General features: G+C 42.0%; 2 protein-coding genes across 4 annotated transcripts in view; one reads left to right on the forward strand and one right to left on the reverse strand.

The window, feature by feature from the left end:
- Positions 1–5,474, forward strand: part of ARHGAP45 (Rho GTPase activating protein 45) — a 74,090-nt gene extending 68,616 nt beyond the window's left edge. For all 3 annotated transcript variants that reach the window (XM_034437665.3, XM_087894228.1, XM_034437667.2), the window contains 4 exons: positions 1,274–1,500; positions 1,816–2,065; positions 2,174–2,267; positions 3,140–5,474. In XM_034437665.3, coding sequence (XP_034293556.2) covers positions 1,274–1,500; positions 1,816–2,065; positions 2,174–2,267; positions 3,140–3,516 — 948 coding nt within the window. In that variant the 3' untranslated portion in view covers positions 3,517–5,474. The remainder of the gene's footprint in view (positions 1–1,273; positions 1,501–1,815; positions 2,066–2,173; positions 2,268–3,139) is intronic.
- A 3,342-nt stretch (positions 5,475–8,816) lies between these two features.
- On the reverse strand, positions 8,817–19,820 carry POLR2E (RNA polymerase II, I and III subunit E). Its single transcript, XM_034437662.3, has 8 exons — positions 19,531–19,820; positions 17,626–17,800; positions 16,318–16,433; positions 14,424–14,504; positions 14,154–14,212; positions 13,433–13,511; positions 12,780–12,865; positions 8,817–9,523 (listed from the first exon to the last, which is right to left on the reverse strand). The coding sequence occupies exons 1-7, from the start codon at positions 19,585–19,587 to the stop codon at positions 12,800–12,802; spliced, it is 633 nt and encodes a 210-aa protein (XP_034293553.1). The 5' UTR covers positions 19,588–19,820; the 3' UTR covers positions 8,817–9,523; positions 12,780–12,799.
- Between the last annotated feature and the right edge of the window lie 3,965 nt (positions 19,821–23,785).

Below are 23,785 nucleotides of genomic sequence, written 5' to 3' on the forward strand. Positions count from 1 at the left end.
TACATTGATTTATTTCCTCCACGACAGATTAGAAGACCTCCAAGGCCCCTTCCAACTCTTTTATTCTGTTCTGTTATTCTGTAAAGTTACATTAATAATGTGGAAAATACGGATGGAATTTTTTTCCCTGCCTTTCCTTTGGTTAACCAAGATTAATCCAGTGAAATGGATTCACAGCAATGTGGTAACAGCCTCCAACTGTCTAAATATATTTTTCCTCCACTTTTTCCCTTAATCCAAGTAAAATTGTAAATTAAATAAGCTGCCCAGACTGTCTCAAACTGTGAGATGGGGGAGCATATAAATGTACATAATACATTCTGCATCAGATTATACACTTGGGACATTTGATGTATTTCATACAGCTGCTGCTCCTAGAAGCTGCAATTACTTTTAATAAAATACCTTAGTTGGAAAAGGTGTTTCCCGATTCCTTCTGAAATATATTTTGTTTATGGAATTCACTGTCATTAGATGCTACCATAGCACCCTTTAAAAGAGAGGGAAACAATTTGCAGAAGAGTTCTGTGTTCATTACTGTGTTTCCCCGAAAGTAAGACATGTCCGGATAATAAACCCAATTGGACTTTCAAGCGCATGCGCTATAATAAGCCCCTCCAAAAATAAGCCCCCCCCAAATACTTATACGCATGTGCAGCTGCCGTGCAAACAGCATGAGGTGGGGAGGTGAAGCGGGGGGGCCAAATGGTGGGGGAACATGCCTCACGCACACTAAGAGAAGGGGCACGCAAGCTACGGTTTGCAGGAGTGGAGGCCATTTTGGGTGGATGGCAGGTGCACGTGGGGCATGTTCCCCCACCGTTTCCCCCCCCCGCCTTGCCTCCTTACTTCGTGCTGTTTGCATGGGAAGCAAATTAAAAGCTGCCATGATTGCTGGAGGCAGCGGCCTGAGCGGCAACCTGCAAACCAGCTGGCCGGCGCTCCAGGACCGGTCCCCCTGCAGTGGGCCGATGTTTAGGGGCCTCCTCCACCTGAAAAATAATAAGACTCCCCGATAATAAGGCCAAGGCCATATTTCGGGGGTCAAAAGAAAATAAGACCCTGTCTTATTTTCAGGGAAACACAGTAGCTTCGGTGGATCTTCCAAGTTCAAAGTAGCATCCAAAACTGTTGCTTTCAAATTCAGCTAATGGGCTTCCTAAATCTATCTGGGAAATGTGATGTGTTTTGATCCAGGATCCAGGTTCTTGTTTTGTAAGCAAGTTGGCATATGCCATATGATTTACTTTCCTGTGACTCTCCCTCCTTTCAGCTCCCAGAACCAATCATGCCCTTCCGGATGTACAACAGCCTTATGGGGCTGGCCAAGGAGACCTTGCAGAGTCGGTCCGACAGCAGGGCAGGGAGAAGCACTGGGGAGCCAGTGGACACAAGCAGCGAGTCAGAGAAAGCCTTGGTAACAAAGCTGAAGGAGCTGCTCAAGGAACTTCCAGGCAAGAACTTTGCCACCCTGAAGTGTATCACGGAGCACCTGAAGAGGTCAGTTGCTTTACCTGGCAAAATTGGGTCAGGAAAACGATTACAAATAGTCCTCAATTTGCAACCTTTCATTTAGTGACCAAAGTTACAAAGGCACTGATAAAAAGTGGCTTACAACTGCTATCATGTCATCCCTAGTCCTTTTCTCTAGACTAGCTATACCCAGTTCCTGGAATTGTTCTTCATATGTTTTAGTCTCCAGGCCTTAAGAGCAACCTTAGTTGCTCTTCTCTGCATTTCCCTCCACACAAAGTCTCAACATCTTTTTTGTGATGTGGTGATATTTATGCGTCTCTTTGTCCAATTCTGTTCTAGAATTATAGAACTTGAAGATGACAATAAAATGTCTTCTAGCAACCTGGGAATTGTCTTTGGCCCCACGTTAATGCGTCCTCGACCCACCCAAGCTACCATCTCCCTCTCTTCCTTGGTGGATTATCCCCACCAGGCATGCATCGTTGAGGCACTCATAAATTTCTATGCTACTATCTTTGAATCCAATGGAATATCTCCAGATGGCACAGAAGAAACGATCAGGGAAGATGAGGAGCTGGTCAGGAACCAGGTGAGTAGAACCTGCTGGAGACACTGGGGTTGCCAGTGGCAATCTTTTGATCAGCATCCTCTCATTTTAGAGTTAATCTCACTAATGCCTTGAATTCCATGTATCCAGGAGGATGAAGGAACACAACCCCACAGTGAAGTCCAGTATCTTGAAGCAACCTCTGAGCAGGCAGAAGCCGCTCTTGATGAAGATTCTTTCAGAGGTGAGGTGGAAACTCACATTTTAATGTTTGACATGTTATGCTTGGAAAGGTGATGTTATTACAAGATGAGCCATGGTGGCGCAGTGGTTAGAATGCCGTACTGCAGGCTACTTTTGCTGACTTCCAGCTGTCAGCAATTTGGCAGTTCGAATCTCACCAGCTCAAGGTTGACTCAGCTTTCCATCTTTCCAAGGTCGGTAAAATGAAGACCCAGATTATTGGGGGTAATAGGCTGACTCTGTAAACCGCTTAGAGGGGCTTACACTGTGAAAGCGGTATATAAGACTAAGTGCTATTGCTATGTTTGGCACTAGTGCAAAGAAGCAGAAATTGCAGGTCTCAAAAGAGATGCATGTCAGGTGCAAGCAACCAGAACAGTTCCAAAAATGGGTCAAGTAGGTTCCTTTATTGTTGATCGCCAAAGATAACACTCTCTCCAGACTTTCTTCCTTCCCTTAGGAACAGGGGTGGTAATTACTTACCTTCCTTACCGGTTCGCAAATGTGAGTGCGCGTGCCTTCCGCATGCACCTGGCCTCAAAATTGTGCCTAAATAGAATGGTATAGAGCTGGGGCAGGTGGGCTGGCTCACCCGCGATTTCCGCTACTGATTGGTCTGAACCGGCTAAATAACACCTCTGCTTAGGAAACGGCAGATATAAACCTAGGGGTTAAACCACGGATTTCCTCCCCCAAAAGGACTCTTAAGCTGGAATGCTTCTAAATTGGAATATTTCTAAAATGGAGGCCATCGGGGCCTCCTCTCCATCAGCTGGTGGAATTTTGGCATCACAAGCCAAGAACGCACCACATTTGTGTCACAAGGAACATCCCACTCTTGGCTCAATTGGGTTCATTTTCTTTTCTTCTTAGAACCGGACACTCCCTTTATCGATTCGGATTCTGATCCAGAAGATGGCACAGATGCAGCCGTTGAAGGAATCCCACGGGCCAACTCAGGTCCAGGAGGCAGTGAGACCAGTGGTGAGGATGAGAGCCCCTCCGGTGAGGACGCCAGTGAGGAAGCGGTCCTGAGGGAGAGACCCAGCATGGAACAATCAGACCCTGAGGATACCTCACCCCTACATCACCTAGGCCCAGCAGAAGGTTGCTGGGAGGCAGAAGGAGATGCTGTCTTCAGAAGCGGAGGTGATGAGGAGAACAGCGACAGGAAGGTTGAAAGTCTTCTGGTGGACCTCAACACCAACCAGTCTAACAACTCACTTTTCTCACACTTGCTGATCAACTAAGAACATGTTTTCGACTTCCTGGCGTAAAAGTGAAAACTATGTCAGTTGAAGGAAGCAGTGAGTCCTTTTAAGTGTAGAGACTGACAGTGAAGAGATGGATGACCTTCAACTGCCTTCTGAAAGTCATCCTCTGGAGGCCTTCTGGTTTACCAGGCTCCTTATTTGTAACAGCCTGCTTTTCATTCTTTGTAATACCAACATGACATCTGGGGACTCCGTGTGAAAAGGCAGGGAGGAAACTATATGAGGAGAGATTATTAAGGCCCAGACACATTGGAAAGGCTCTGCAACATCCAAACTTTCTTAAGACACTTTTCTCTAACCTAAATGCCCTTCTGAAATTTTGGATCTCACTTCCATCTTTCTTCCTGCATAGTCCTAACCAACCAAGGTGGGGGGGGGTGGGGGAGCAGTAGCTTGAGAAATGCTCTTTCAAAAGAAGAGCCACAGACAGAGACACTCCCTCCCATCTTTGAGGTTCCATCCCTTTCAGGAAACAATACCCCCATTGTGATCCTAGATCTTCAGATATGTTTGTTTAAACATTAGCAGATTATATTTGTTTCTAAGTAAAACCACTTCAGGGATACTATGGTATTTTTAAAATCAGGGTACAGACAAAACGCTGGATGAGCTTGACTGGATGAGTTTGGCTGGATTACTTGAAGGCTGAAATCCACTTGTGCAAATCCTACTGCGGTCTAAGGACCAGCATTGGGTTGTGGATGTGGATCGATCCTATCAGGGAATGAGGGGGGGGGAGGGGGACATATGCTTATTGCACAGCTGTATGAAAAGTGCCAGTAGAGCCAGCTGAAGGGGCTTTATGTGAGACCTTGCTTAGCCACCACCTCATTTAGCGCTCAAAATTACAGTGTCACTGAAAAAAAAATACCTTTATGACCAGTCCTCAACATTTACAACCAGAGCAACATCCCCACACTCATGTCATTCAGGCACTTGGCAACTGGGGGGATGTTTTCGACCATGACAGTATCCCGCAGTCCTGTGGCTGACATTTGTGTGCTTCGCAACTTGACTTGCGACAAGCAGTCAATGCAGAAGAAGGCAATAAAATCAGAAGTCACAGTCACATGAGGTTTCAATTAATGACTGCAATGATTTGCTTAACAGCCATCGTGGAAGCCAGACCATCACGATCACATGATGTTTCATTTAGTGACAAGATATTGAATGACAAGAGTTGCTGGTCCCAGTTGTGATCGCTAAGCGAAGGCTACGTGTACTCTCAAGTGGGATCTGCTGGAGAAATCCACCACACTGTTTAGTGCACCAGTATTCAGATTCTGAGAAGCCACTTGAGATCTATAGCAGAGACGCAAAGTATTTGTGAGGTAAATGTGCTTAAGACACCTAAACAGCTTTTAGAACCACTGTGGATGATTTGAGGGCATTTCACAATAAAGGCCTAGTGGAACTGCTACATTACCTTTAAAGGTCTGTTGTACATAACTGAATTATAGCATTCATTTAAAACAGTGTTTCCCAGTCTTGGCCATTGTAAGACCTGTGGACTTCAATTCCCAGAATTCCCCAGCCAGTAATGTGGAGGGATTCTGGTTGTCAATGGTGGCTGGGGAATTCTGGGAGTTGAAGTCCACAGGTCTTAAAATGGCTTAGGTGGCAACTTGATCTAAAGCAAAGGCATATCACATTTATCTGTGAAAAAGGAAACCATAGCAAGAAATCTTTTGCCTTCTGGAGAAGGCTGGAACGGTAGCACACAGCGAAGGAAGGCTTTTGGGTGTTTTCTTGAGATGTGGATGAGAAAAATGAGTGAATAAAGTTGAAGTGCAAGTCTTCACTGCTTGTATTTATATATAGGTATGTGTGAGTAAGCCTATTTTAATGAGATGCTTGTTTCCTTTTAAATTGCTCTATACACTTTTGTTTTTATAAGACTTGTATCAAAAAATAAACTATATTTGGGGAAGTGATATTTGCACCCAATAACTGTGTTTAGTGTTTCCTAGGTAACTCTTTGCATTAAAAAAAACTCAGAATAACAAGAATTGGGGAAGGGACCTTGGAGGTCTTCTAGTCCAACCCTGCTCAGACAGGAGACCCTATACCACTTCAAACAAATTGTTGTCTGGTTTCTTCTTAACAGCCTCCAGTGATGGAACACTCACAAGTCATTCCACTGATTAATTGTTCTGTCAGGAAATTTCTCCTTAGTCCTAGGTTGCTTCTCTCCTTGATTAGTTTCCATCCATTGCTTCTTGTTCTGCCTTCAGGTGCTTTGGAGAATAGCTTGACTCCCTCTTCTTTGTGGCAGCCCCTGAGATATTGGAACACTGCTATTATGTCGCCTCTAATCCTTATTTTCACTAGACTGGACATACCCAATTCCTGTAACCTTTCCTCATATGTCCATATATATATGGACATATGTCATATGTCCATATATATAAATGGACATTAGGTGGGAGCCAAGCTCCCACTCAATCAGTTCACACCCCCACTAGCAGTTAAAAGGAAGAAACAGCTGCGATCTCACATTGCTCCTGGAAGCACGAAGCTGAGAACACCAGCCTGAAGATGACGAATGAGACTTCGTCAAAACGTCGCCAAGACACTTCCAATTTTACGTGGGAGAAGACCCGAATAACCAAAGACCTACATATATATATATATATATACACACACACACACACAGTATATATATAAGGCATATGTGGGATCTTTCCTTATAATCCACAGTTTTTCAAACTAGGCAACTTTTAAGATGTCTTAAAGTGCCACATCTTAAAGTGCCAAGTTTGAAAAATGCTGTTTTAATCCTTTAGACTGCTGCTTTTCTAAATAGCGAGACTCGGCTCTTATGTCATGTTGAATCATGTTCTAAATCATGGTTGACAGCTGGCTGAATTCACACAATGTAACAATATTGTAGTTTGACAAAGATCCAGAATCACTCCACAATCTATTTAAATGATAGTCTAAGCTACCACTTAATCGTGAATAAGAAACCAGACCCACAAATACAAACAAACCACAAGCCAGTCACATTTGACTAACACTATATATGAAGGATGAATCCTTCACCAATTTGATTATATATATATGAATGAATGAATCTGGGTTGGCGAATACTTCCTGGATTTTTTTTCGATACTTCTCAGTAGAAAGAATTAAGATTCCAATGGCCTGATCAGGATTAAAGTCAGCGGACAAAAAGCCTCACCCAACTGCTTTCTTTTTATACTTTCAGAGGAAGAGAAATGGAGTGGCCAATATTGCCACAACTCTGTTTCAAGGCCACACCTTCCCTCACCCTCTACATTCAGAGGTTTAGCCAAGCTTAAAAGCCATCCATGATCCATCCCTTTAATCCATCCTCAGATGATATGCAAACTAGCACCGTGGTAACTAAGCCTAATATAAACCACAGATGCAATCCGGTTAAGGGATTCTGTAACTGGTTAAACCTATGGTCTAGCATAGATTCACTCATCACCCTATGTCTAACCATGCCCTGGCTTAGCATCTCCTCTGAATCAGATCAGTAGATAGGAAAATGAATTGGAGGTTGCTTCAGAGCTGCTCCCATCATAACTCACCTTGGCTCTCACTGCCTGAGACCAGACGCTCAACATTTGAGCAGCTTTTCAGATAGACTTACTATACCTGGTTGTATCAATCTGGATTTTGACGATACAGATCATCTCAATTCCCATCCATAATTGGGACTGGCTACTTGGTCATTAAGTAAGGCAGTAGCTAAGAGACGCCACTGTAAATCTGAATTACTATTCAGATTTACAGACCTGCAAAGATTCTAAATGCAAGGATGGATTGCAAAGTAATTTTTTCATCAGTTGTTAACTGTGAACAGTTGCTAAATGAAGCAATCGCTAAATGACGGCTATTTTTATCAGTAATTTATACTTAACCTCTTTTCTAGTCATGATTGCCTTACTATAGAAATATTAATATATCTAATAATTTAGCTGTTGCGCAACTGTCTACGCTCAAATCAGAGCTCATTTTTCAATTAAAACACTGCTGCTTTCAGACCTCTTACTGATGTGGTTGCCTAGCTACCCATCTTCTCCCATCCACAATACTACACTGAAGAATTTTCCGTATTTTATTCAAGTTGAGCGCGCCTTTCTTTTTACGTACTTTTCAGAAAGCAATGGATCTCCTTCAAAACCACCTTATTTAAATAGAGATCACTCGGGTTTCCATACCCCTACCCTCCCTGCTTTTGTCAGAGAAAAGAAGTCCTAGAGTGTTGTGGCCCTTCAGCGGCCGGTGCAGCTGGTGGCTGATTCCGACAGCGAGGAGGCTGGTGTGGTGTTGCGTCAGCAGCCTGTGCAGCTGGCACTCGAGTCAGACAATGAGGAGGCTGGAGAAGATGTGGTGCCAGGGGCAGGGATTCAGCCAGGGCCTTCAGAATCCCCAGAAGCTCCCTTAAGTGAAGAGGACGAAGAGGAGCCTCTTCTTGATGCACGGGCACGCAGAGCTGCCAAAAGGCAGGAGTAGCTCCTCAGCTCTCCTCGAGAGTAAGGCTTGGGGCTAATTGGCCACTCCCTTAGCCTATTTAAGGAGGAAGGCCACTGAAGCAATTTGCAGGGAACAACTCGTCTTGTCTTGCTTATCAGCTTCCTGCAAATTGCTTCTGGGCATTCTGCCAACCACAGTAAGCTTTCAGTTATTATTCTTTGAATTCTTGGCTGTTAATGCAGTTAATTAACAGCCGTTGTTGTAAAAAACTGGTTTATTTAGTAAACTAAAGTTTGAACGGACTTTATGTGTGTTGCGTTCTTTGGGGTCCGTAGCTGGGGCAGAACATAGAGAGGATCAATTCTTACAGACAGGCAAGCTGCAACCCTCTAAAAGTAATGTTTGGTTGGGTTCATTACTCGGCACCTTAACAATAACATTGGTCGTTGCTGAACTCCAATATCATAGCCACAGGTAGAAGGACCATACTGGATAGATTGAGGGGAACTACACCCCAACAAATATGAATAGGCAGAGATTTCCATTTTGGTCATCTGATGCGACACCCAGAAAAATACGGCATCCTTCACTTAATTCTCCAAGGAAAGATTGAAGGCAAACAAGCTCCAGGCAGAAGAAGAACATCATGGCTTCAAAACCTTAGGGACTGGTTTGGACAAAACTCAGCAGCACTTTTTCATATGGCTGTTGACAAAAATAGGATTGCCAACATGATCGCCAACATCCGATGACAGATATGGCACAAGAAGAAGAAGAGATTTCCAATTCATCTTAAGGCAACAAGAAAAAAAAAAAAGAGAGAGAAATAAAACACACAGTTTTATTGAAATAAAAAATTCTGGGTCACTGAGCAAACTCTGAACCTTAGCAATAACTCAGCGATAGTTAACAGAACAGGGAAGGCAGCAGCAGGGACCTTCTGAAGAATCCAGATTATCTTTCCAGGGTTTATACAAGTCCATTTTTCAAGACAAAAGTGACTGGTTCATAATTACACGTGACTCCCAGAACCTTCTTTTGCATTCCCAGGAGATTAGCGGCCTATGCTCCCATTTTAATCCTTAGAACCTCTACTCTCCCCCCCCCACAAAAGGCCACCGAAAGGCACATCCAATGGAGCCCCTCTGTCCTCCAAACCCCTCCTTACCCTGTTATCTACAGAAGGAATAAGGAAGCCCTCACATTTGAAGCTTTCTAAAGCATCCTTCTTCCGGATTTGGCAAATAAAAACTGTTGCTGCCTTAAATATTTACCCCAAACTAACTCAAATTCCAGAAAAGTGGTATAAACAAATAATACATCCAGTTTATACAAGCAAGATGAAGTCCAGTTTGGAAAATCAATGCAGCATTTCCTGTGCTGCTGATGACTCCTTTCTTCTTCATGACCGATTGGTTGGATGGAAAGGACTAGAAGCTTGAAGTTCAAAGTCTCAAGTTGGTACGTTTCTTCACATTCTTGTAAACTCTCGTATTTCCTTATGCTCAAGACTGTTAAGCAAGCAGATCGGCATCTGCAGAGTAAGGTAAAAAGAGCTTCAGACATTGCTATAGGACAGTGATGGCTAACCTTTTTGCCAACACGTGCCAAAAGTGGGGGGAGCGCAGAGGGGTTGCGTGTGTGTGTGCCCACACCCATAATTCTATGAGTGACACCACCACCACACTGTGCTTCCGTCGCTTTTGGCATGTGATGGCACAGCAGGCCCAGTAGGCCCGTTTTTCGCCCTCCCCAGGCTCCAGAGGCTTTCTAGGAGCCTGGGGAGGGTGAAAATGGCCTTCTCCACCTCCCTGGAGGCCCTCCGGAGGCCGGAAATAGCCTGTTTGCCGACTTCCAGTGGGCCCGGAAGGCCCGAAAATCAGCTGGCCGGTGCGCACATGTGTGTCAGAGCTGAGCTTGCGTGCCCACCGATATGGCTCCGCGTGCCACCTGTGGCACCCGTGCCATAGGTTCGCCATCACGGCTATAGGATAAGAGAAGCAGCATTAGTGTCTAATTTGAATTCTGTATGTCAGATTCCAAGTAATGCATCCATCACAAATTGAACTCCGAGGCATTCCTTTCTCTCAAAGAACAAATTTATTTAGATACACCATCTTGGCACTAACTGGTGAAAAGCCAGTATTGAAATTCCCGGGCTTTTCACCCCAATATAAGTTTCAATTTCTCAAGTTCCCAAAACAAACTGTCACACTGTCCAACCAAGATGGGAGCTGGTTGCTTGGCGACTTCTCTCCTTCTCCTCCGGCCAACCGGTTGGAATGTGGTTGACTCATCTGCTAGGAACGATGTTTTGACTGAAGGCTCCACCCTCCTTCAGCTTCAAACTGTGTCAAACTGAATTCATGGCAGAATATCCAATGATTCAAACAATCCCACACCCCAATCAAATTCAGGCTTGACACTGTATTCATGTCACAATTCTTTGGAGTATAAGATGCACTTATACAGAGGGTGAAAATGTGGGTGCGTCTTATACACCGAATGTAGCCCCGCCCACCCGCTGGCCCCCACCCTTCGGCCTCCGCGCGTCCTCTCAAATGGAGCTTTTGGAGGCTGCAAATGCAGTCTCCCAAACAGAGAGTCTCTCAAACAGCCTCCAAAAGGTCCGTTTGAGAGGCTGCCTTTGCAAAGAAGCTCCTTTGCAAACAGAGCTTTTGGAGCTTGCAAACTCAGCCTCTCAAACAAGCAGATTCCCCCCCCCCAAAAAATAAGGTGCGCCTTATACTCCAAAAAATACGGTAGCTGATTAACTGCAATACCAATTAAGACATCACAGATATGCTTGCCCTTTCTACACCAGCATTCCTCAAGCTGATATCCTCCAAGTTAAATAAAATTTCCATTGTTCGTGGCTGGAGTGGCTGCTGGATAATGGAGTTATAGCTCAACGCATCTAGACTCAGCAGATTGGGGAACTCTGATTCACATAACAGTCTGTTACATTTCTAGTCTGGCTTTGGGTACAAATATTATTGGTCAGCAAATAATAAAAACTATATAGATTCTTCTGCCAATTCTGTATACTCACTTCATCCCATCCCATGTTCTTCAAAACTTAGCTACAGTTCTTATCACATCCATAGGCAGGATGGTTATAGCACAGGGAGCCCCCGATTTACGACGGTTCATTTAATGACCATTTGAAGATATAAACACACTGAAAAAAGTGACTTGTGACTGGATTTCACACTTATAATCATCGCAGCATCCCAATGGTGACCAAGATTCGGACGCCTGACAAATGGCATGTATCTATGACAGTTGCACTGTCCCGGGATCATGTGATCACCATTGGCAACCTTCCCAGCCAGCTTTCCACAAGGAGAGAAGCCGGATTCAATTAACAACTGCATGATTCATTTAACTGAAGTGGTTCACTTAACAACGGTGACAAAACGGTCGTAAAATGGGGTGCAACTCCCTTAACAACTGTCTCGCTTAGCCAGACAGAAATTTTGGGCTCCGCCGTGATCCTAATTTGAGGACTGCCTATATTCGGCTGTGAGATTCTGCGAGTGATTTTCCTTTTTTTTTAAGCCAAACTTTTAATCCTAGCGAAGAGACAGACAACCCAATGAGAACATTAAGAATGTAAGTAGTGTCCTACTGCAGGGGTCTCCAACCTCGGCAATTTTAAGGCTGTCGGACTTCAACTGCAAAGCTGGCTGGGGAATTCTGGGAGTTGAAGTCCGCCAGGCTTAAAGTTGCCAAGGTTGGAGACCCCTGTCCTACTGGATCAGACTCTGGCCCATCTAATCTGGTGGTTTGTTTTCACAGTGGCCCACTGATGCCCAAAGAAGCCTCCCAGTAGATGGCCTTTAGAGGAGGTTTTGTTTGTTTGTTTTTTTAATTTGATTTATATGCCGCCCTTCTCCGGACTCAGGGCGGCTTACAATGTGCTCAGCAATAGCCTTCATCCTTTTGTATATTTATACAAAGTCAGCTTATTGCCCCCACAACTGGGTCCTCAATTTACCTACCTTAGAAAGGATGGAAGGCTGAGTCAACCTTGAGCCTTGGCGAGATTCGAACCTGCAGTAATTGCAGGCAGCTGGTCTTAATAACCAGCTTAATAACAGGGTGCCTTAGACCACTGTACTACCAAGGCACTTTCACTGCCATCAGTAGTTACTGATCCCCAGGACTACTGTGAATTGGTCCCACCCTTTATTGAAGCCAGCCAATCTAGTAGCCAGCTTCGTATTTCATGGCAAGGAATTTCAAATTAAATGAGGTGTTGTGTAAAAAAAAACCCAAAAATCCTTTTATCTATCCTGATTCGTTCAGATTCTTTCTTCTGGCTTTAGTATTGGGAAAGAGAGAATTCCTTCTTTTTGTTCATTTTATCCTTGCCATGTCATGAGTTTTGTACCCTTCAATCATGGCACAGGTTAAGCATCTTATGGTTGAGAAGAATCTAGACTCCTCTAGTCTTTTTCCTCTGATTATCAGCCATGTTGATGAGGATTTGATGGGAATTTTAATCCCGCAACAGTTGATCTCTTGATTTGCACATTTCTCCTCCTCTCCCCACCTAGGCCCTGCTCCAGAGTGAAAAAAAAACAACCACCATGGACTGTCTTTATCAGCACTGCCCATCAGAATGAATAACAAAGATACATAAAATCTCAACCCTCCAACTCCTGCTCCTGTTATAACCTTTGCATTCTTTGGTCCACACAAATCCGACAAAGCGGAAGGAAGCATGAAAGAGGAAGGAATGTCCATTTTAACAATCTTTAAGATAATGAAACACTTCATAGTACCTTTATATGACACTTCTTGGCTACTGCACCAGCCTGTAAGTGATATAACGCCCGGCTGTTTCACTAGGCCGAATGATCTTCACCACCTGAAGAAACCATGCGGACAATAGAGAAAGAAAATTATTCAGATTATTTTTCAGAAACGGTTATACAATGAATCCCTGTAAAATGGCTGATGGACAGCCAACGTTTCAGGGTTTCATCATGCAATCTGCTATACTGATCAAACCAACTTCACCCTTCACCCAACCTGATCCTTCCGAATATCCTGGATTTGGCAACTTTGGGCCTGCCACTCTCTACCCAACGTACCTCACAGGGTTGTTGTTGTGGCGGGGAAAATAGGAAGAGGAAGGCGTATGTAAGTAATGTTTGCCAGCTATGGATTTAGAGGAGCATTCAGAAAAAAACCCCTGATCTAACAAAAGCCCAAGTGAACTGTGCTAAAGTCCATTTAATCTAAGTAGATCCTGCTGAACAATACAAAAGCCAAAAAAACCCTCCTTTTTTTTCTCTTTCACCATCAGGCTTCCTGAACTTCTATTTAGATATCAGAACTTATTGCTACTTATAACCTCCATTTATTTATCAGATATTTATCAAATCTATTGGGAAATGACATATTCTCCATCTCCCTTTCTCCTGCTCCTTACCTGGCCTCTTTTAATTCCAAAATAGCGAGCTACAGGATCTCCAGCTTGTATTCTTGGAAGCTGATTCTCCCTTAGTTTACTGACAACAGCAGTTAAAGGAAAATTTTCAAAACATATAAAAAAATAAACATATTTTACTTTTTAAAATAAAAATTTTTAAAGGACCTTTTTAAATTTCCTATACCGGAATCACAGTATATTTTGGTTACTTTCACACAACTTGTTTAGTTTAAGCTAAATAAAGTTGGCAATTTGTGGTTTGGGGAAACGTGGAAATCCAGGGCCTGTTTTAGCATCATGAGTGAAGCAAAGCTTCACTTTAAGCAATGTGACTAATTTGCCCTTGATATATTGTGTGAAATGCATTTTGTAAACCCAGATTTATAATCTGAACCGTGAAAACTAATGCACGTCAATGGAGCTGTTTTCAGACAATAGAATGCATGCTTACTCATACATTGGGTTTACTCGTCTATCTGTTATGCTTTTAGTTTCTAGTTTTATAGGCCCTATCCAAACCCAAAGTCAAGAAGATAAGATTATCATTTTAACCCCATATTCATGTTAAAAATCCTAGACATATTTTCCTCTTAACACAGGATAATGCTAGAAAATTCAACCCCTGAACTGATATCTGAAAGACAACAGCAACCCAACTCAGAACAAGCAGAAAACTGAGGAAGATACTCAAAAACAGTAAGTTACAAAGGCAAAAAGATACTATCTGGCCAGTAATTCTGTCACCTCTTCTTTGGTCATTACAACATGTTCTGGAACCAGCTGTAGTGGCAAAAGGAAAGAAAAGGATGAAAACACAATATAGAAATAGCTAGATTTCTGCTATGCACAGAAAAACTCTTCCAGGCAAACAACCACAGAAACAGCTTCTGTCAAGTGAATGATAACAGAGCTTATATTGTTCCTCTCAATGCACTCCTCATAGGCCCAACCAATGTCCCCCACACAACACTCCCCCCATTTCCTTCCTCACCTCATGCTCAGTGATGTTGATCAGCAGCTCCTGCTGAAGGAATTGCTCAAGGATGTACTTGGGAGCCATGTCTACTAGAGACTAAAACAGAGAAAGAGAAAAGAGACATTGAGGCAGCAGATAGGGTTGTAAATTAAGAAAGGGACTTCAATATTTAGGAAGAGACTTGGTGGGAAAAGGGGAGAGAGAAAGAGACTGCAATCCCTCTTACTGGTACCTTAAAGCCCAAACTCAAACTTTAATTCTAGGTTGCTTCTCTTCTTAGTTAGTTTCCATTCATTGTTTCTTATCTTGCCTTCTGGTGCTTTGGAAAATAGGCTGACTCCTTCTTCCTTGTGGCAGCCCTTCAAGTATTAGACTGAGATCATGTCACCTCTGGTCCTTCTTTCCACTAGATTAGGTATACCCAGTTCCTGCAATCGTTCTTTGTATGGTTTAGCTTCTAGGCCCCTAATCATCTTTGATGCTCTTCTCTGCACTCTTTCCAGAGTCTCAACATCTTTTATTATATTGTGGTGATCAAATACAGGTGTTAGGAATAAGACTATTACCTAACTTGTTGGATTGGCAATATATAAACCATCAATGTATGTTTGCAGTGTATTGCAATTGTATTGTATAGCTTTAAGACTGCTGTATTGCATCATACTGTGTCCTGATTGGTTAGCTGTGTTGCCAATGTCCTTGAGAGGGAGCTAGAAACATGGCTTGTTCTCTTTGCTGTTCTTGCTCTCTGGTATTTCTGTATATTACTGTTTGCAAATCCAGAAGAACTGTTTATTGTGAATGACTACAACGACTGGTAAGAAGACTTTGTTATTGGATTATCCCTGGACTGTCATTTTACTATCTCCTGCTTTATATGTGTATGACCTGGATTGTTTATTGGACTATGCCTTACTATTTCCTTAAAGTAAACACAACTCAGTGTATCTGTGTGCTGACTGTGCTTATTCATATCTACTCTCAATCGCTTTCATATGCACACCCTTGCTATTCAAGGGTTACTCTGTGAATTCCTTAACAACAGGTAGTCCTCAATTTACGACCACAACTGAGCCCAAAATGTATGCTGCTAAGTGAGAAATTTTTAAAGTGAGTTTTGCCCCGTTATACAACGTTTCTTGCCACTCTTGTTAAGAGAATCACTGCAGTTGTTAAATTAGTAACACAGTTGTTAAGTGAACCTGGTTTCCCCATGGATTTTGCTTGTCAGAAGGTTACAAAAGGGGATCACATGACCAGGGACACTGCACCCATCATGAACATGAATCAGTTCTCAAGCATTTGAATTTTGATCACGTGACCATGGAGATGCTGCAAACAGTTGTAAATATGAAAAACAGTCATAAGTCACTTTTTTCATTGTACTTTTTTCATTGCATTTTCAGTAACTTTGAATTGTCACTAAGCGAACTGTTTTAAGTCGGGGATCACTTGTACTGGATGCAGTATTCCAAGTGTGGTCTTACTAAGGCTTTTTAAAGCAGTATTAATACTTTATGTGATCTTGAGTCTATTCCTCTATTCATGCAGCCTAGAATTGTATTGGGTTTTTTGGCTGTTGCCACACACTGTTGGCTCATAATTAAGTGACTGTCCAATAGGATAATCCTATGATACTTCGGATGTGCTGTTCAGTGATATGGTGGCATCCATAAAGGTGAGAAATGCACACAAATATTAACATTAAGATGGTGGGGAAAGAGACTTCTATGACCAACACTCTTGAGAACTTTCTAATTTGAATGACGTTCTCTATTAAAGACAATGCCTTGGGATATAGCCCTCCCCCAAGAAGAGATCATTGTTCCCTGAAAATTACAGGTCAGGATCCCTTACCCAGCAGTGAGATGATATCAACATTCCTTCTGCCCATTTAAACTCAAGGTACCTGTTTGGCAGATGGGGTCATGCCTTGCTGCACCACAATCAGGGCCCTGGTAATATTTTCCTCTTGCATTCGCTGGCAGTACATCTTGATGGTCTTAATCCCAACTTTTGGTTCCTCTGAAAAGAGATTTTTGTTTGTTTGTAAGTGGAGAATCTCATGAAATAGAATACTTTGTTCATTAGGCCTGACATCTGCTTCAGGATTAGAATTCAAGCTCCCCTTTAATAATAAATGAATTGAAAGGTTTAATAGTAAAGCAGGAAGCTTGCAACTCCCATTGTTTCACACAAATATAATTTCAGTGGCTGGATTTATTTATTTAGCATATGGTTGGTCACACACAGTATTAAAACACTTCATTTTTACAGGTTAAAAACAATAAAAACAATAAAAAAACAGTAAGAAAACCTAAAAGGTTTTTCAGCGGCTGGAATTTCTGCCAAATAAAATTTCCAGTAGCACGATAGCTGTTTCATTGCCCTACTATATAATCAAAAACAGCAGAAAGAGGATTAAGTATTCGTTAAATTGTCTAATGAAATACCATTTATTTTTATGTTCTTCAAAAGCTGATTTAGTTGAGAAATTAGTACAGCTGCGGAAGATGAAAGTTATAAGTATCAAACCTCATATCATTTTTATAAATATGCGAACATTTATCCATTATATAGTTTTTTTTAGAAAAGGAAATTTTCTAAAAAAAATTCTAACTACTCTTAATGGTATAAAATTTTTGCTTGCTCATTAATTTTTTAAAAAGATATGCCATCAGCTTCAGGAATAAATGTACTCCATTCATAAAACAGTTGTTACCATCAAAATAATTTTATTACACACTAAAAAGTGTAGGTTTTTTGCTATAAGTGTACTGGTCAAACTGTTATTTGTGCCTTGCTAACAAATGACATTACGGTAAATAAAAAGTTAATGTGCCAATTTCACTGTTTCATCCACTCTGTATTTAAAAATAGGCAAAACAACAGATGTCACATTTACTCCACTCAACTGACATAATATAACTAAAAATACAACAATAAAAAGCCAGATATATTTCCTTAAGATACACAGATGGTAAAAGTCAGCTAGCAGAAAGAACTGATGAAGAGGGATGGGAAAATTCATTCCAGATCTTCAAAGAGAAGATTGGCTTTTAGGAATTTAAAACTGCAAGACATGAAAGAAGAAAGAAACAAAAACTGAATAAAAATGTCACTGAATTAATTCAGGAAAAGAAAGCAGAATGAATGAAGATGCAATCAAATTCCAGGTTCCTGGAAGTAATAACCAAATCTATTTTAGTATAATCACCTGGGAAAAAGACAAACATCTGATCCGTAGGATCATCGTTGTGGGCCACCAACACCGTGAGATCAGTACGCCGAGGTCGCCCTTCACTCGGCTTATCACCAAACTGGGCTTTGAACTCTTCCAGAGTCTGATCCAATTCATCCTGTGTTACCAAGTAGCCTCGATCGTGGCAAAGCTGATTTAAGGACCAAAAAAAAGTGCATTTAAATATTAATATAATACTATGCTGAAGAATGCAAGTAACTATAGTGGCAAAATACAGGTAGTCCTCGACTTACGACATAATTGAGCCCAAAATTTCTGTTGTTAATTGAAACATTTATTAAGTGAGCTTTGCACCATTTTACAACCTTTCTTGCCTCAGTTGTTAAGTGAATCACAGCAGTTGATAAGTTAGTAACCTGGTTAAGTGAATCTGGATTCCACATTGACTTTGCATGTCAGGAGGTCTCAAAAAGTGATCACATGACCTTGGAACAGTCATAAATATGAACCAGTTGCCAATTTTGATCACATGATCATGGGGGAATGCTGCAAGGGTCATAACTGTAAAAAATGGTCATAAGTCACCTTTCTCAGTGCTGTTGTAACTTTGAACGGTCACTAAATGAACAGTTGTAAGTCGAGGACTACCTGTAGTGAACCATTCATTTAAGAACCTACACAAAGATGTTCTAAGGCAACTGTCGACAATAAAGCCACCTCGAGTAGTGGACCGACTTTGCCAGCAATCTAAATATGTCAGCTTTGAGCCCCCTCCTCACTATTTCTTCTATGTTCCCCTTTTTATACATTATTTCATTCAAACAAGGTAATATATAGTCTCCCTGGAGTCATAAGCCCTGGTAAATACTATATAAAGGTAAAGGTTCCCCTCGCACATGTGCTAGCCATTCACGAATCTAGGGGGCGGTGCTCATCTCCGTTTCAAAGCTGAAGAGCCAGCGCTATCCGAAGACATCTCCGTGATCATGTGGCCAGCATGACTAAATGCCAAAGGTGCACGGAACGCTGTTACCTTCCCACCAAAAGTGGTCCCTATTTTTCTACTTGCATTTTTTATGTGCTTTCGAACTGCTAGGTTGGCAGAAGCTGGGACAAGGAACGGGGAGCTCACCCCGTTACGCGGCACTAGGGATTCGAACCGCTGAACTGCCGACCTTTCGATCGACAAGCTCAGCATCTTAGCCACTGCATCCCTAAATACTATATATGGAATACTAAATATTAAATACTATACATGGAAGCATTAACGTCGTTTTCTTGGCAACAGTATGGAAATGGTTTGCTTTCATCTAGATTGCTTTTCATTCTTCTAATCTAGCCTACAACTCTAGGATTATTTAATAGTCTTTGATCTGATTTTAGTTCTCCGAGATCTTCCAAAGTTGACTACAGTGGGTGCTACCGCTAGGTCACTCACTTTTCCAATAGCCAGACAGATTTTTGACCTGCCCCATCCCAAACTTTATCATTTTATTACAAAGTTACCATCCTTTCTTTTTTTTAACTAATACGGTAATTTTGTAGCTTTGGTGAAAGCGCAATATATTTTTAATTGCAAACAAGCCGGAACAATGACCTATTTTAAAATAATCCAAATAAAACAAATGATCTAAATATTTTGTATATGATTTGGAAACACCGAACCCAACTAAGAAAAAGAACGGACATTTTCTCCCTCCATAATAAGGGTCTCCAACCTTGGCCACTTTAAGCCTGGCGGACTGCAACTCCCAGAATTCCCCAGCCAGCTATGCTGGCTGGGGAATTCTGGGAGTTGCAGTCCGCCAGGCTTAAAGTGGCCAAGGTTGGAGACCTCTGCTCCATAACGTTCAGGTCAGAATGGCAAACCCTGTCCTATCCCCATTCCCAGGGCCCGTCCTTTTTCCTCCTTCTCCTGACCTGCATGATTGTTTTCCGGATTTTCCATAATCGATAAGTCTCTTCTTCGTCGTCCATAACGCTCCCTGAAAAAGCACCCGCCGCGCGTATATGCAAAGAAAACCCACCGGATGGCTCCGGGAGATGACGTATTAGGCACGCGTCTTGTGGGCAGTACTACGCATGCGCGAAGAGAGCGAGGCGTTAGAGGAGATTACGCACGCGCAGGGAGACGAGAAGCGGGAGTAGAATCTTAAGGGCACGGGGTCATAAAACAAATGGCCTTCCTCCGGCTCTTTCACCGTGATACTGCGCACGCGCAAGAGCTAAAGTAGGGCGGAAAAAGGGACGTTTAGGACCTCAGTTTGCGCGAAGCGCAAGCGCAGTATATGTCTACATGGCGCTGAGTTTGCCTTTCTCTTTCTGACTTTGTTATCACAACAGAGTTGATGGAAGGAACCTAGGCTGACCAAAAAGTAACAAACCTGCGGAGTAACGAAACTCTTAATCAGGATCGACTTCATTTGCATCATGTTTAGGTTCTAGCTTTGCTGAATTGCACTGAAAAAGATTGCCAGAAAGTTAAAAGTGTTTTTTTCTTATCCCCCCATTGGAAAACTTTACCAAATTGTATAGGTCACGGGGTGGAGCAATACCTAAATGTGGGAGGAAGGGGAGACGGCCAAATGTGGTTCTGTGCTGATGTCCCAGACAGCAGAGTTTCTGCCTGGGTATTGTGGAAATTGGCCCAGGAGATTTGGGTTGGCAGCCATGCACCTGAGAAGGATTTAGGACAGGTGGAGGGTGAGGTATGACATCATCAGCCTCATAATATTGCTATGTCCGCCATGGCCTTTTTTCAACGTACAATGTTGCTCCATGCCCAGAAGAGTAAAGTTTGCAAGATGACAGCATAATGCTACTTTCATCATTCTGACTAAAGCAATCAGCTCCTGCGGACGCCACTGATTTAGGAGAACAGCGACCATCAACCACAAGGGGTGTGATGCAGCATCTAAACAGGCCAGGGTTAGGGTTAGGGTTAGGGTTAGTCAGCTGTGTTTACAAACATACGTGCCATAGATCACAGGAGATAATAATAGCCCTAAGCATGGGTGAGACTCTACAATATTTGGTTATTATTGTCAAAGCTATGGTTTTCCCAGTAGTTATGTATGGCTGTGAGAGTTGGACCATAAGGAAGGGTGAGCACCAAAGAACTGATGCTTTCAAATTGTGCTGGAGAAGACACTTGAGAGTCCCTTGAATTGCAAGGAGATAAAGTCGGTCCATCCTAAAGGAATCCTGACATCTTTGGAAGGACAGATACGAAGTTGAAGCTCAAATACCAAATGAGAAGAGAGGACTAATTGAAAAAGACACTGATGCTGGAAAAGATTGAAGGCAAAAGGAGAAGGGGATGGCAGCGGATGAGATGGTTAAATAGTGTCATCAAAATGAACATGAATTTGGGCAAAATCTGGAAGACAGAGGAGAATAGGTGATCTTGGTATGCTGTGATCCATTGGGTTGCAAAGAGTCAGACATAATTTAGTGACTCAGCAATAACAACATGTTCACCCCACTTTAAAAGCGGGGTATGGAGAAGCTGGAGTAGGTTTTCAAGATTGCTGCTAGGATAAGAGGTCTGAAAATTAAACCATTCAAAGTTGCTGGAGATGTTTAGCTTGCAACAGATAAAAAGGGGAGATATGACCGCTACCTGCAAAAGATAAGAGAAGGTGATGCTGTTTTCTGTTAAAATCAAGAGCAGGAAATCAAGAGATTGAAATTAAAAGAAAAGCTCAGTTGAACAACATGTGGGATTTCCTGGCCTGACGAACAGTTAAGCCAGTCTTTCTCAACTTCGGCAGCTTTAAGATGGATGGACTTCAACTCCCAGAATCTCCTAGCCAGCGACTGTTAAGAAGTGGCAGCCTTGGGACAGTGCTGGATTTCCCCTCATTGAGGGCTAAATGGTTTCTTAAACTTGCTTCTCTCACAATCTCCTCAGATTTTAAAAAGTTATGAAGGACCCCCAAAATAACTTGTGCTTGTATGGGTCACATTTGTCATTATTTACTGTATTAGAAATGAAAATTGATGCATCTGGTGATACAACACTGTCTCACAATTGATGGAGTTTTAATATTGTATTATTTTTTCAACATAGGCTACCCAATAATTTTCATTTTGTAGGCCCCTAAGAGAGTCTTGAGGGGTCCTAGGTCCACAAGTTAAAAAGCACTTGGTTTAGTGGATTCCTGAACTGAGAAGGAGGTTGGACTAGATCAGGGGTCTCCAACCTTGGCAACTTTAAGACTTGTGGACTTCAACTCCCAGAGTTCCTCAACCAACAAAGCTGGGAGTTGAAGTCCACAAGTCTTAAAGTTGCCAAGGTTGGAGACCCCTGGACTAGATGACTTAAAAGATTTCTTCTAACTTAGATTCTGTAGTGGAATACATGGCTTCTGGGTTTTAGGACATACAGATAGTCTTCGACTTGAACAGTTCATTTAATGACCGTTCAAAGTTACAACAGGATTGAAAATAGGGACTTATGACTGTTTTTCACACTTACGACCGTTGTAGCATCCCCATGGTCACGTGATCAAAATTCAGATTCTTGGGAACGGATTCATATTTATGATGGCTGCAGTGTCCAAGGATCATGTGATCACCTTCTGTGGGATCTTCTGACAAGTAAAATCAATGGGGAAGCCAGATTCACTTTAACTGTTTTACTAACTTAACAATTTGAGTGATTCACTTACCAACTGTGGCAAGTAAAGTCATAAAATGGGGCAAAACTCACTTAAGAAACGTTTCACTTAACGGAAATGTTGGGCTCAATTGTGGTTGTAAATTGAGGACTACCTGTACGAAGACCTCAAGTTTAAATAGGGCCTGTTTTTGAGTGGATTCATACAGCTAGTCCTCGACCTATGACCACAACTGAGACCAGCATATCTGTTGTTAAGTGAGAGAATTAAGTGAGTTTAGCTCCATTTTACAACCTTCCGTACCATAGTTGTTAAGTGAATCACGGCCGTTGTTAAGTTGGTAACATAGTTGTTAAGTGGATCTGGCTTCCCCATTGACTTTGCTTACCGAAAGGTCACATATGACCCTGCAACCGTCATAAATATGAGTCAGTTGCTAAGTGTCTGAATTCTGATCATGTGACCGTGGGGCTGCTGCAACGGTTGTAAGTGTGAAAAACTGTCATAAGTCACACAGTCAACTGCTGTTGTAACTTTGAACGGTCATTATAATGAACTGTCGTAAGTCAAGGACTATATACTGCACTAAGTTTCTCAATCTTGGGAACTTTAAGATGTGGGGCCTTCGGCTCCCAAAATTCCCAGCCAGTGCTAAACTATAGGATGTTTCGATCACAAATTTCAAAGGAAATCACAACTGGCTGGTAATTGTACAGTTGCCCAACCCAACTCAAACGCATCCCATTAAGTAGTAAGACATGAGTCCCTAAAGGCTTTCAGCAGGTTGATTATGGCATATATTTTTGTGAGCCAGAGTTCTTAACACCCAATACATTATGCTGTGTTGGCAGGTTTATCTATACAGTACACAACTCAAATATAAGCAATGAAGTCAGGCAAAAATGGAATGCACAAACCACTGCCAATTATAATTAAAAGTTAAATGCATGTAGAATAGATGCAGTGATCTGACACAACAAGAGTAATTGGGGATCATCCCTACTAAACTTGTGCCTTTGGAACTCCCTGCTTAGTTAGGTCAGATTAACCAGCCCAGATAAACATCACTATTCTCTTGTGGTTAACTTTCTGCTGGTAGGAGATATACACACATATGCATAAACATACGCATGCATTCACTGCTCATTAGTGTCTAAAATAATTTGATTGATAGGTGCCATTTTAATTATGATTGTCTTTTAAATTGTGTCTTTTAACCTTTTATTTAACCTGCTTTGGTTGTGTGTTGGAAGGAAAGTAAGATTAAAAAAAATGAATAAATCCTAACTTCTCTGAGATTATTAATCTCTACTCATCCACCCCTACTGTTTTCTCAATCCAGGCCTCAGTTAACAAATCCTAAAGTTGGATGGGCTATTGAAATCAACCCCCTGCTCATTTTAAGAGTCTATAAGCGGTCCTCAATTTGCAACTATATTTGGGACTGGAATGTCCAACATAAATCATTGCGGCTGTAAATTGAGCGAGATCAGATTTTATGACAATTTTTACAGTGGTTGTTAAGTGAATCACATGTTTGTTAATTGAATCCA

The sequence above is a fragment of the Pantherophis guttatus genome, chromosome 1, assembly GCF_059756535.1.
Source record: "Pantherophis guttatus breed Tessera chromosome 1, ASM5975653v1, whole genome shotgun sequence".
Taxonomy (NCBI): Eukaryota; Metazoa; Chordata; class Lepidosauria; order Squamata; family Colubridae; genus Pantherophis; species Pantherophis guttatus.